The following is a 14,687-nucleotide window of genomic DNA, read 5'->3' as shown; positions in this document are numbered from 1 at the left end:
GCAGTATGACGGACAAACATGGCACCGACCTAAGTGGATTCCAAGGTGTAAAGGAAATACAAATTTCTTGACCTACGATTTTTTTTTTTTAAATTAACATTGGTATGATAGTATATGTATTTTTGCCTACCATTCAAATCAATGTTTTTTGTACCACTAGGAGGCACAAGATTGTACACACTGTTGATTTTAGCTTGCGGCCTAAAATATGAAGCGGCTTGTACAAAAACAAAGTTCTTTTTTCCTTAAATTTGCGCAGATAACTTTTATTCATGTACTCACTATATTTACACAAGTAACCGTAAAAGAGTATGTGTAACTCGTTACTACTCACCGTAATCACTACAGTAATAAGTAAACACAAAGGGATACAAACGTCCCAGTCATTTTGGATCGCAATAAGCTTTAATCAGCACTGTAACAGTCATCGTTTAACATCGAGTGGAGAGTACACGTGTTATTAGTGAGACAGAGTGACTTTATATACAGTACAGCTTGGTTTGTACACCCTTTGAATGCTCTCAAAAACACAATGTCTTCGAGGTACTTCAAATAAATATGTCATGTATCATATTGCATATCACATCCCTCACAGGAGATGCTTATTATGGGTCAAAATAACTGTTTCAACCATTAGCAAGAACAAAATAATGGTGTAGAAAACTGCAGCTGCCCTCATGACTTTTTAGCATGAAATGAAGCAACAAAGTGTGCGACTTTAAGCGGACACAACTAAGACTTTTTAGATTTGACTGCGGTGTTGTCAAGGTTAGAGAACATGTTACCAGGAAGTTCTAAACCTGCAATGTCAAGCATACGTCAGTGGCACGATTTTATCCGGCCCGCCATAAATTTCTGAGTGGGTCAAAAAAGAAGCGAGTCTCTTGATCAGGGGGTAAGAACCTTTTTGACCTAGAGCCATAAAAGAAAAACATCGATTTTTGTTTGAGAGCCACGGCGTATTTTAAGAAAGAAAATCACCAAAACAGGCAAACCCAAGCTCTAGACAAAAGTTAATTTTTAGCGCCTTTTATTTCACTGTGTGACATTTGATGATTTGCTAGAATTCATGAAATAATAATAACAGGGCCTGTGTCCCTTATCAACAAATATACCACTTTGGCCTTGTCTTCCTCTTGCAGTTACTTAAGATTGTTGAGGTTCTTTTTCAACATCCTATTTGGTGGGGGGGGGGGGGGGGTGCTGCGGGGATAAAATAGTTTTAAAATAAGGTGCAAGCAGAGTTCTTTTGTAAAAATATCATGAAATACTGCAAACAAAAAGTTAACGGAGTATTTCCCTTCAGCGCAGAGTGCAAAAGCGAGAGAGGGGCGCATGCAGTGTGTGCAGAGACCTGCCCACGCCTACAGCTCACCCAATCAAATTGCCCTGAGTAGTTGGCTGGTATTTTGGGGGGGGTTTACAGTTTCTTTTGTGGGCTTTCATCATTAAGCGTCTCAACAGTGAACATTTATTGTTGAATGAGCTTCCATATAAATGGTTCTTAGAGAAGTAAAGCAGAAAGCGATGTATAAATCAAAAGTGGCCTGCTTTGATAGAATTACTTTTCGGAAAGCCTTTGGGTGGACCACTCTCTGTAACTAGTTGGGGGTGCGGGGTGCAGTGGGGGCTAAAGGCAAAGCTATACAAAAAAAACATGAATGCAGACGATTTCTGACAATTACTGAAATTACTCCCAAAAATAATCTAAAGCCTACAATAACATTTCTACGGATTACTCCCACACTTGCTTGGAAAAAGTGTTCTCAGTCAAATCAAGTTAGCAACGGAACACGCAGGCTCGTTAATAGCATGCCAAAGTCTGCAACAAACTATTTGATTTTTGGGCTATAATGCCGTGTTTAAAGAAAGTAGGAGTTCAGACTTTAAAAATGTTATACTAGGAAGTGAGCATGTTGACATTAGAGTTGCTAAGTCTAAAAAAAGTAACTTTTCGAGCAGCCTTTGGTCTGACTTTCTTTGACAAATGTGACCTCCTTAGAGATGAAATGTTTTACCGGATTTTATACAAGAGTTGCATCTTTTGTATTAAAACATTCTGGAGCACAATAACTGTTCGGTTTGTAATAAAGTACACAAAAAGTAAATATGTCTGCTTGGTTTAAAATTAAATGTAGAACGTAAGAAAATTATTTCACTGCCTTCCTCGCTAAAACAAATCTTTGATATCTATAGTAATCCGAGGCCACCTAGTTTAAATGCATCTTTGACATATAGACATACACAACATCCTATTTGTATTGAATCTTTGACATCTATAGCGAGTAATAGGAGCTTAGCTAACATGGACTTTTGATGTCTGAAGTCATCTAAAACAGCCTAGCTAAAATGCATCTTTGACATCTGTAGCCGTCAACGACAGCCTAGCCAGATAGGATCTTTGCCATTCAAAGTGTTCAATGGAAGCTTCTCGAATAGGGATCTTTGATGTCTGTAGTCTACTTTTGCAGTGTATGGACTTCTCAAACACATTCAAACAAAGACGAACTAATTATTTTGTTAAATGCAGATTTTTGATGAACTCATCACATCACCTAAAACAAGGGTCTCAGCAGATTCAAATATTCAGCTTGTTAGCAAGCTGTGCAAGAACTTGATAATAATCCTCGTGATTAGAATCACCTGTATTGGACAGAGAAACCCCCAAAACATGCAGGAATAAGGCCCTAGAGGACCAGGTTTGCCCGCCCCCAAGTTATATGAACATTAGCGTATCTTGGCCAAAATATCAGTATCGTAGCAGAACTGAAAATGCATGAGGACACCTCTATAGTTTTTGTGTTCAGAATGTTGAGGCTTAACAATGTATAAAGTTATGAACATAGAATTTCTTTATCGTTGGCTACGAACATTCGTCCAAACTTGACATTCGCTTCAGGATTTGCTTTTAACCACCTCCTGAGGTGAGTCTGGTGTCATACACCCCTTGAGTGTTAGACACTCTATCAGGTCAAAGAGATAAAATATTAGCTAAGTTAACTATGAATAAATTAATAGTTAGTTAATTAAATTAGATTATTAAGCATGCATCAGTAGGTCTGTATTGGAATTGACGAAACGAAATAAATTACATCATTTATGTAAAACAAATATGATAATTTGACAGTAGTACTCAGGGATTTATTAAACGAAAAATCACACACGACACTGCTTTTTAAAGCAGTAAAACTGGCATCATAGTAGCTGAAATCTGCTGCAATGTGTTATGTGCATGATTAAGCTGCAATAAATACAGTAAGTAAACCAATTATTGCCAAGATATCATTCACATTTTAACCTCCACTGTCTCGATACAGTGAGAAAACAAAGTGTTCTCTTCAATGTTGTGTTCAGTGCAGTTTGAATCTCACTTAACCCGTTCACTGACTCAAACGATGTAGCGAGAGAACGATTATCAGAGCGTCTTGTTTCTAATTCGAGCAGACAGAAATCGTAAATAGCACCTAGGTATTTGCCAACCGGTGCGTAAGACATCCTTCTGTTTTCTTTTTATGTTTTGTTCCTGGCAAACATGTGTTCTCCACGAAGGGTAAGATGCTGCAGTTGGTACTGTAAAACCTCAGTGTCTGATGACTCTTTTATGGTAATTTTGTCGATGTTAAGGTAGTCCAAAGACTTGGACTGGGTCCTCTTCCCCTTAAGTCGACATTGAGGTAGTGGTGGGTGCATGGCTCTTCCGTGTTCTCCTGCAGTCATGGACCTGAGGAAGGTGTCGCTGGAGCTGGGCATGCGCCGCCTTCTCCGACCGTTAGCAGCAGGAATGTCATAAGGCTGGTAGTAGCGATTTTTGGCTTTGAAAATTCGTGAGGACCGGTGGATGCCCGCGTCTAAAGATTTGGACGGTCCGCCGGTCGGGATGGGGCTGGGCACAGCCTCTGACATTTCTGAGGGCTTTTCCGACCATTTGTGGGCCAATTTAAGCAGCTCCTCGCCGGTTGTGAAACCTACTAAGTAATTTGAGTCCATGTGAAGAATCTGGTATCCTGCTACAGTACCTCTGATGGGGGAGCATGGCGTGCTGGCACATCGGGGTCTTTCAGCCTCTGCTTTTAATGAAGCTTTGATCTCAGCTGCAGGTAGAATAGAAACATGAGCCCTAGACACTCCACTGAGATTCACTTCCATCTTTACAGACCTGAATTGGTGGATAAAACGGAGACAAATAAAGTTGACATATTCTGGAAAACTAGAGGATGGGTATATTTAGGCCAGGGTGATACCACTATAACTATAATTATTGTGATAAAATATTTTGCCCTAATAATAGAAACGTATCATAAAAGTCGATATATTTGAACTGTAATTACACCAACCGAACACAGTAGAAAAGTGCGGTGCTAATGCAATAAAATGCAAGTTTCAGACCAACATTCAGGAGACAAAGAAGATGACTGGAACCAACAAATCAATTTGCAGAAATGGCAATGGCGCGCCTCACACAGAGTGAAAGGGAAATAACAACAACACAGTCAAAATGAGCGAAAAAGACAAAATATAACACCAGCATACCCACTGAACGAGTTAAAGACAGGAGAGGACCTTCTTTAGTTGTTTGGAGGTATTTTGGATAAAAGAACACCGGGAAATTTTGCCAATAATGTTTAGTTACCGAAACAATATGACAAATTTATTGCGTCGTTTAAAACAGTATCACCCGCTATAGAATGGAGAATTCAAAACAGTTCTACCCTAAACGAGTACAAGCGGGCCAAGCACCGAGCCATCGAGTGTTGAGCCCAAACAGCAACAAATGCTCATTACACCGTTTTCCAGCCATGTGCCATTTCCTTTTGTCTATTTATTTTGTCAGCACAGTAACACATTTTAATTTTAAGACTTGTCGCACAGAAAAGCTTTAACATGTTCGTTGCAGAGTATAAATGAGTGTATTCATGGTTATTTAATTTTGGGGGATTGCAGGTCTACGTCAGCTTATAGATAGATAGATAGATAGATAGATAGATAGATAGATAGATAGATAGATAGATAGATAGATAGATAGATAGATACTTTGTTCATCCCCGAAGGGAAATTCACATTTCCAGCAGCATCCCTGAGCTGAGAACAATCGAGAACAATCGAAAATAACACGGGAGCTGCTGGAGTGGCTGCCATTCGTGACAATGTTCTGCGTTTTGATTACCTCGGTTTGTTAACTTTTGATTTTGTTTAATGTTCCTCATATTTGTGGAATGCTGTGCAGTAGTTTGCAGCCCTTTGAGACTCTTTGTGATTAAGGGCTATACAAATAAAATGACTTGACTTGACGTGCCTTTGTTTTGACATTAAAGATTGATTAAAGCAGCATCTGTTTTGTCAACTTTCACTCAGGGACTTAAAATGTGAAAGAAAAAAGATGTGATAATAATCAATACCGACTAATAAGAAATTTTATATCGTGATAACAATTTTTGTCATATTGCCCGGGCCCAAGTATTTTTAAGTACAGTGGAACCTCAGTTTTCGAACGCCTCTCAGTTCGAACAAATCGGTTCTCGACCAAAAATTTCCAGAAATTCTTGCTTCCCTTTTCGTTCAAAAAAATCGGAGTTCGAACGCCGGTACGCTAGGGTGCGATGCTGAGCGGCGTACGGGTGTAGATCGTGTAGATTGCCCCCACCCCTCGTGAAGAACTGTTATGACGTGCGCGCGCACTTCTTTTCGCTTTTGCTTTTAATATCGGTGAACGGAGTATTTTAGCCCCTAATTATGCCTCCGAAGAAGGTCGGTGCAAGCAGCGAAGTTGCTACAGAGAGTAGTGCGTACAACTATTGCATTTAAGAAAGAAATAATAGCAAAATATGAAGAAGGTGTGCGAGTTTCCGATCTTGCTATACATACAGCATGGCTTCTGCTGAGCACCACAAAGGTAAGAAATCCTATTCATAATTCTTTTCTTTATCCTTTAATTGCTCACCACTTGCTAAATGACGTATAAACGACCTGATTTTTTTTATTTGTACACGTTCATGTTAGCGTAATGTTTCGTACAGAAGATTACGCTAACGCGAACGTACGATTAGCCTGGGTTAGCTTCATGTTTACTAACATGGTAAACATTCAGGGTGTTGGAACGGATTAAAACGATTTTACATTACTTTTAATGGGAAAAACGATTTTCGGTGATCGAACAAATCGGTTTTCGAACAGGGTTCTGGAACGGATTATGGTCGAGAACCGAGGTTCCACTGTAGAGTGAATCCTTGCTCTTTGGACCCACGACTACACCCCTAATGCCACAAAGAAGGACTCTGGGATTTTTGCGGTACCAATGAAAGCTACAGACATGTCAAAAAGAAGGAACTAAGCCCCTCATTTATTGAAGTGCCAAGGCCCCCTGATGAACAGAACTATGCCTGTTTTTTTACGCCCCCAGATAGACAGAACTACAACAGTCTTTCTACGCCCCCTAAAGAACAGCTTTAAAATTCTCAAGTGCGCATCAGGACGACATAGTCCTGGTTTTATTTTCAGGAAAATGACATACATGGATATTTCCATATTCGTAATAAAGATTCAAGTTGCTTAATTTCTACTTTTTCAGGTTTCAATATTCCAGTACCTGGACACGACGGTTGCATGAGTTTGGAGGGCTCTTTATTTTAGTGATGTGCCCTGCGTGCTGAGGCAACTATGCGCATACTGAGTAAACCTAAAAAAATCTGACACAAAGCATCGAGGTATGTGTTGAATACAATTATGATCACGCCTAAACCGTTGAAACGCGCTTTGCTACGTCCAAAGCCTTGTTAGAAGAGATTCCTACGTCATCGCCAACCCATAGTTTTGTGGGTGATTTGAAATGAAATGGCACAATGAAACGAAAATGAGATGACAGGTGACACTCACATTAACAATCCACATCTTCAAACCTCAATTCTATCGAAATCGTTTTGCAATGGACGCACGCACCGTCCTCTACAAAAAAGAAGAGAAGGACCTCTGTCTCAGGTAATTTTGAGCGAGACGTTTTCTTCTTCCTATAGTGGGTTTGAAAGTAAATAATTGAGAAGAAATGTGCTTAAGGAAGGTGAAAGCATTTTGACGCCACATTTTCCGGTAGGGTACACGTGATGGCGGCAAAATATCATCAGAAGTAAAAATGCAGTGTCCTGAAATTATTTCCACTCATTTTTGGAATCATTAATGCAATATGGCACTCACCACATTCTCCATTTTGTTCCCGAGTGAATAATTATGACCATCTGACACAATTACACTTTAACATTGACTCATGCTGGAGTTTTTATAGTACCATGTCCACACTTTTAATGTTTGTATTGGGTCATTTGTGGGTTTTGGGTTGTTTATGTATATTGATTCTGGATGTTTATTCTGTGGATTTTGTATTTTCTTTTAATTATTTGATGAATGAATTCTCCAAACAAAGTTTTGTTGGTCTTTTGAAGATAATTTTTAAATTGTTTTCAGAATTTAAAATTGACAGTACAAAGCGCTTTGGGAGGTCTTCAGTGACTTGAAAAGCGCTATGGAAATGCAGAGCATTTACCAATTGTTGAACGTTTATAAAGTACAATACTTGTAGTTGGTAAACAAATGCTTGAGCCAGTAAATAGGGTTTGTTCTTCAATGTATAGTAGAGCAGGGGTTCGGAAACCTTTATGACTCAAAGAACCATAAAAGCAAACATATATAATTATAATTTTTTATTTATTTTTTTAAATTGATAGCACCATACCGAATATTTTTTTAAGCCAACAATTTCACTGTGTGTCATTAGATCACATCTATGGATGAATAATAATAATAATAATAATAATACCAGAGCCTGTGTCCCAAATCAACATAAATATACCACTTCAAATTTGTCTCCCGCCATCAGTTACTTAAGAGAGTTGAGGCTCATTTCGACAGACAATTTTGTCCTAAATAATGTTTTCAAAACATGGTCCAAGCAAAGTTCTTTTGTAAAGATGTCGCAAAATACAGCAAACGAGAAGGATATAGTCATATCTCCCTTTGGCGCATACTGCACTTAGCGAGAGAGAGAGAGGAATGCCTTGCGCCCACCAAATCAAATTGCTTTGAGTGGCTTGCTGGCGTTTTTAATTATTTACTGTTTGAACATTGTTTTCTTTCATAAAGTATCTCAACAGTGAAATACATAGTTTAATAACCTTCTATTAAAAGGGTTTCTTGGCAACCTACTCCCGATGTTGGTGTGAGACCCTGACTTTAAACAGTAGTTGAAAATGCCCAATATATACTAGACCGAACTTTTATCAAAGTTAATGTTGCTTCGGCTTCGTATATACCGTAAAATTCGGTCTATAAGGCTGCAACTTTTTTCCAAAGCTTTCAATCCTGCGGCTCATGCAACGATACGGCCAATTTATGCATTTTTTTTCCAACGGCCACAAGGAGCGCCCTAGCAGTATGGGTTAGAGTGAGACACGTGGAATATATGTGTCGAGGAATATAAAAGTTTAACGCAACTTCTTGATTTGTGCATGAATGAAACTAGCATGAACCATGGAAAAGGTGTCAATCAAAAGGGGAGCGCTAACTACCATATTTGGAATAATTTTAAAAGTCTGTTTATTTTTAAATGGAAATTATGTGGCGAAACGAACATCATACAAGAAGGAACGTCTAACGAAGCAGAAATGTTTCAGGCGGATTTTTTTGAAAATGCTGGTCTACTAGTGATCCCAAGAGCCAAGAAGAAATCCGCAGGTTCGAGAGCGTTCTCCATTCGGGTCTTGGTGCTGTGGAATGCTCTTTCCCCTGAGATTCAATCTTGCAACCTCAGTGGAAATGTTTAAATCGAAGCTTAAAACACACTTCTATTTTATAGCATATGAATAACCTACATTTTATGTTGACAATATCTGTGTCATGTAGGTTTTAGATCAGGTGATGCTGTCATAATAGTCTGTAGTTTGCAATAATCTGTGGTCTGTGCAGCCCTTTGAGACTCTTTGTGATTAAGCGCTTTACAAATAAACATGACTTGACTTGACTTTATCTGTCGGCATTATCGTGTGTTTCTAAGTAAATATTTTACACGGTTGGATTGTATGGATTGTCTCTGGTGTAACAAAGCCATTTTCGCAGACAATCAAAGAAGTTGAAGACAGCCCAGGGGACATAATGGTGAGTTTGTGATTAAGGGCAATACAAATAAACATGACTTGACTAGTTACCCGAAGCCGCGTATCTTGTTTCGGACTGATCGTGGCGTTTTTCTAATGAGTCTTGTGAAATAGTCATCATATCCTAAATCTCAAAGAATTTAGCTTTCCAATGATGTGTGCCATGATGTATTTCAGTCACTGGTAACATCGTACAGAAACTTATTTATCAAAAGCCCGGCGGCCCACCAGCGAGCAGTATTTGATTAAAACTCTTTCTGTGTACAGTCTTTCTTTCTAAATATCTCAGATGAGTTTCAATGTGGGCACATGCGGCTTATTGTTAGGTGCGGCTTATGTATGTACAGAATGTTTTTTCCTTTAAAAATGTACTGGGTGTGGCTTATAATCGGGTGCGCCTTATAGTTAGAATTTTACGGTAATCACTCGACTTTGGAATGCTATACAGAAATGTGCAATAACCAAAGTCGATCTCAGAGTCGTATGTACTCATGAAGAGCCATAAGTTTCTGGACCCCTGTAGTAGAGAATTTTTAATAAACTTTGCCAGTTATGACAATCGCGAGTCCTTTTTGAAACGCAACCCACCGTGAAAAAGGAGGGATTTTTACATATGCATGTTTATATGACAATTAATCTAGGTTTGCTTGTTTTTTCAAAATTGTTCATTGTTTGTTATTTTAACGCATGACGTTTATTAACCACAAGGAGGCGCTAAATAGAATACACTGTCCCTTAAAGTCACGAAATTCGTGAGAAAAAAAAATCAGGAGGCATCCAGCATGTTGGCTGCAATACCACGATTACAGTACATCTTTGCAAAATAAAAGAATACAAAAAAAAAACTAAAAATAAAAACCCACCGAACCAGAGATTGACTAAGACAGAAAAATAGAGGGGCAAGCGCAGAGAAAAATACAGAAAGAGACTGGGAGAGACAGGGGGAGACAAGGGGGTGGGGGACTAAAAACTGCAGAGGCCTGTCATGGTGCGGCGTCGTCAGCATTTGGACAGGGGCAAATCTGAGCCACAAGCAACATAAAGCGACAAGTCCCTTAATTCAGACTTCAATCTTTCAACAACTGACGCGTTACATCCGAATGATGAGCATTACCGATGTATACGCGTTGTCAAATTTATTAGGGCCCGATAACCGACCAGCACCGGTTTGCTGTCACTAGCTACAATAATCAAAAATACAAACGTGGAAAATCATCATTAATGGCTACGCATAAATGGCGTTGTAAATGTCATTATATAAGGCGTGTGTGGCGTCAAATGAGAGCTGAATTGAGCGACTTTGACTCGATAGTTATCAACAATTGTTCGTATTTTTGGCAGTTTCATATCTGTATTAAACCACAACACAAATTGTGGAAAGCGAATGTGACATCAGAGATAAATATATATATATTTTTTAAATGAAGAACAAACCTGTTTGACAGAAGCAAGGAGGATACAGCCTCTCTCTCTTCCTCGCCTTGCTACAGCAGTTACCCGTAACAATAGAAGCACTTCCTGTTTGGATTCGTCACAACAAAACTATAACGTGAACAATTGAATGCCGGGATTTTAACATGCATTATCATGTCATTATTTAAATATCAATGATATTGTTTTATTTTGAAAAGAAAATGTCAGAAATTGCTTTGTCTGAGTCATGATTATCTTATGACGAGATTGGCATTAAACTGAAAATCCAATGTGAAATTCAATGTGTTGTAACATACCTGTCAACCTCAGCCAATTGCAACCCTTGTTCCTCTCATTCCCCGCAAACACAACGCGGGGACTCACAGCAAAACAGACTATGCAGAATAAAAAACAAAGATAATGGGTGTAAAACGACTTAATTTCTCATCTCATTAGCCGTACCGCTTATCCTCATTAGGGTCGCGGGGGGGGGGGGGGGGGGGGGGGGGGGGGGGGGGGGGGGCTGGAGCCCATCCCAGCCATCTCCAGGCAGTGGGCAGGGGACACCCTGAACTGGTTGCCAGCCAATCGCAGGGCACACAGGGACAGAGAACTCATTCACTCATTCACACCTAGGGACAATTTGGACCGGCCAATTCACCTGAAATGCATGTTTTTGGAATGTGGGAGGAAACCGGAGTGCCCGGAGGAAACCCACGCAAGCACGGGGAGAACATACAAACTCCGCACAGAAAGTCTGGAGCTGGATTTGAACCCACGACAAGTTCCCATGACATGAACTGTGCCGCACAAGCGTTAACCACTGCGCCGCCGTGCTGCCCACGACTCAATTTGATTCACCAAATAACAACACAAGTTTTAGCTTCTTTCTTAGTTATTTTTCCACTTGCAGTAAATCTAGGGTTTGCTTATTGTGCGTAACAATATATTTTAAAAAAAGAACAAAATCTCGTACACATTTTGTTATTCAGCATACACAATTTGGAATGATCAAAAAACGTATAAAATACGTGGAAAACGTGAATGAATGAATAAAGATTTGTTTCGAACATGACAAAAACAAAACAACAAGTCAAAAACAAAAACAATGTGAACCTAACATGTACGAAACACATAGAAAGAAGCATATCCTTATTCAATCTTACCACCTGAATTCCTTAATAAGTGTGTCTTACAGCAAGATCTCTTGTGTATTGACATGTAACAAACACCTCATGAATATACATATTTACATAGGTTCTGTAAATGCACAGTCTATCACAGCCAGGGCAAATGGTAGACCCAATCGCGTAACGTTTATTCACAAGTTTATTGAGATAAATGGGGAAAGCGCCCACGATCCGGCGTTCGCTGGACGTGGGGAGCAAGCCTCTCACAGAATAGGAACGAGTTCCAAATGCGGAAGTGAATCTTCCGGAGCGGGAGATCGTGATGATGGGAAAAAAAACAGGTCGATAGCCGGGACAGGAGAGCAAAACGTGGTCAGGATCAAAAAACAGGTCGTAAGCCAGGACGGGAGAGCAAAACGTGGTCGGGATCAAAAAAAAGTCGTAGCCGGAGACAAACGGGGAAATCAGGAACAGACGGTTAGAAAACGGATGCAAAAAGTGGGGCCGACGGGAGTCAGCGTTATACTGCTTGCCTTGTAGAAACAGAGGTTTACTGACGGACTGACAAGAGGAGAGTGAAAGGACTGAGCTTAAGTAGGACAGGGAACCAATCAGGAAGCCAGCAGTGGCTGGCTCCGAACGAGCGGGCACAGGTGAAATTCATGAGTAATTTTTACACAGTCACCTTATTATTATCATTATCATAACCCCAAATTTATTTTCTCCATCTTCAAACCTTTAACTAAAGCTGATTTTAAAAAGTTCCCACAGGAGCAGACAAATGCTCTTTGTGAGGACTTTGCAGACCACTTCAGAAATAAAATGACAAAAATCAGGTCAAGCTTTTTATCCCATTATAATGTAAGATATACAATTTTGTCATGGTTTCCATGGTGCCCAATTGGTCCCTGCCGTGTGGCGCCAGGTTCTGTCACGGTTGCCACGGCGCCCAATTGGCCCCGCCCATTGACACCAGCTGTAACTCGTGACAGATTGCTGCCGGACTATTTAAACGCGGTCTTGTGAGTCGCCTGGTGTGAGAGCGTCTGTGACACTCCTGCTAGACTCTGTGTGACATGCCAGGTCCTGTGAATCTCTGTTTTTGCCTGTGTTTGATCCTGTTTTAGTTTCGGCCTGATCTGTTTGATTTTGACCACTCCTTAGTTCTGATTTCAAGCTACTCCCGCGACCATCGATCCCCGGATGGAGTGTGCGCTCATTCCTCCTCTCCCCCAATAAACTGTGAGTAACGTTACGCAATTGGGTTCTCATTCAAATCGCTCTCAACACAAAATGAAACCAGCAAACACTCACACAAGCGCGGATTGGGTGGAGCTAGATACACTCTGCAGCAGTTGGACCGGACAGAGGACGCTGTCTGGCGATTGTCCAGTGACGTCACGACCCTTCAACTGCTGCTCGAGCGAAATCTATGGAGCATGCAGCGCCAGCAGGAGCAATTAGCTCAGCTGACTGAGCTCCTGTCGCGTCGCGTTGCAACGGCCCCGCCTCCCGGGGTCTCTTCACCTGCCGCGCTGCCGCCTTTCCCTCCCATTTGGCCCACGGACTCGCCCGCCATGGGAATTGCTGTGCCTCGAATGGGGTTCCCGGCAAAATTTGGCGCCGATCTGTCCTAGGTCCCCGTCGGCCTCAACGCTGCGCCGGTCGGCCTCAACGCCACGCCGGTCGGCCTCAACGCCGCGCCGGTCGGCCTCAACGCCGCGCCTGTCGGCCTCAACGCCGCGCCTGTCGGCCTCAACGCCGCACCTGTCAGCGACTCCATTTCCTGAGAGTGCTCAGGAAAAATAATCTGAAACAGCAGCTGCTGGTGTCCTTCTACAGAGCCACAGTGGAGAGCGTTCTGACATACTGCATTACGGTGTGGCATGCAGGGCGCACGGCAGAAGACAGGAAAACACTTCAGAGGGTCATCAACACATCCCAGAGAATCGTTGGTTGCTCTCTGCCCAGTCTGGAGGACATAGCCTGCTCTCGCTACCTATATATATATATATATATATATATATATATGTATATATATGTATATATATATATATATATATATAAAGGAGATCAATCCATCTTATCGTGGTGGGGCACTTTGTGGGTCTCCATGACCCCTAGAGCTATGTCGGCGGGAGTCTCGTACTCCTGGCAGGGTTACCCAAGCCGAACAGGTCGAAGGGTAGAGTCCAGACTAAGAGTGATCCCAAAAGCTGGTGGCGGCACGCTTTGAGGCGGTTTCCCACAGACCTGGATCCCGGCAGCCGCCTGCAGTTGTAGGAAGATGCCGGTCGTCTAGGGTCTCCCTTGCCACTGGAACCATCTTCTTTACAATCAAGATAGTGGCGTTGGGGAAAGCGCACCCCTTACGCCACTTTAAAAACCATCATTGCGCAGGTATCCTCTTTTACCTGAATCTCCGACCACAAAAGTCTGGCGGCGATGAAGTATCCAGTGACGGGAGCAGGCTTGAATGAGCTGGAAGCTCTTAGCTGGACCTCTGCACGTCAGCGGCACAGGGCAAGGGTCGTTAGCAGCTGGGATTGAGTGGCAGCTGTTTCCGGCAGACCCCTGTGCGTCTGAGCAGCACTATTTAGTTGCCGCACTGCTCACCCCAATTGGGGAAAGGCCTAGAAAAGGTGGCCTAAAGATTGCCCACTCAGCACAGTACCCGGACAGGAAACCGCGCCTGTCGGGACATTCCACTATGCGGTAGAAAAACAATAGCATTTAGAATTGCAATATGGAACATAAGGACACTCCTGGATACCAGTCTGGACAGACCACAGCGCAGAACAGCACTCGTTGCCAACGAGCTGAAGCGATATAATGTGGATGTGGCAGCGCTCAGCGAGACCAGACTCCTTGAGGAAGGCTGACTCAACGAAGAGGGGTAGGGTTATACATTCTTTTGGAAGGGATACCCCATGGGCGGACACCATCTTCACGGAGTTGGTTTTGCAATTAAGAACACCCTACTGCTGAAGCTCACAGTCACCAGTGG

The 14,687-nt window shown here is 41.7% G+C and overlaps 1 protein-coding gene across 1 annotated transcript; it reads right to left on the bottom strand.

Moving 5' to 3' along the window:
- Positions 1-383: 383 nt before the first annotated feature.
- On the bottom strand, positions 384-10,662 carry macir (macrophage immunometabolism regulator). Its single transcript, XM_088355601.1, has 2 exons — positions 10,572-10,662; positions 384-4,156 (listed from the first exon to the last, which is right to left on the bottom strand). The coding sequence occupies exon 2, from the start codon at positions 4,144-4,146 to the stop codon at positions 3,511-3,513; it is 636 nt and encodes a 211-aa protein (XP_088211727.1). The 5' UTR covers positions 4,147-4,156; positions 10,572-10,662; the 3' UTR covers positions 384-3,510.
- Between the last annotated feature and the right edge of the window lie 4,025 nt (positions 10,663-14,687).

The sequence above is a fragment of the Urocampus carinirostris genome, chromosome 16 (genome assembly GCF_059441175.1).
Source record: "Urocampus carinirostris isolate Australia breed hairy pipefish chromosome 16, RoL_Ucar_1.0, whole genome shotgun sequence".
Classification (NCBI taxonomy): Eukaryota; Metazoa; Chordata; class Actinopteri; order Syngnathiformes; family Syngnathidae; genus Urocampus; species Urocampus carinirostris.
The sequence above is the reverse complement of the archived record's forward strand: the minus strand, read 5'-3'. Positions and strand labels throughout refer to the sequence as shown.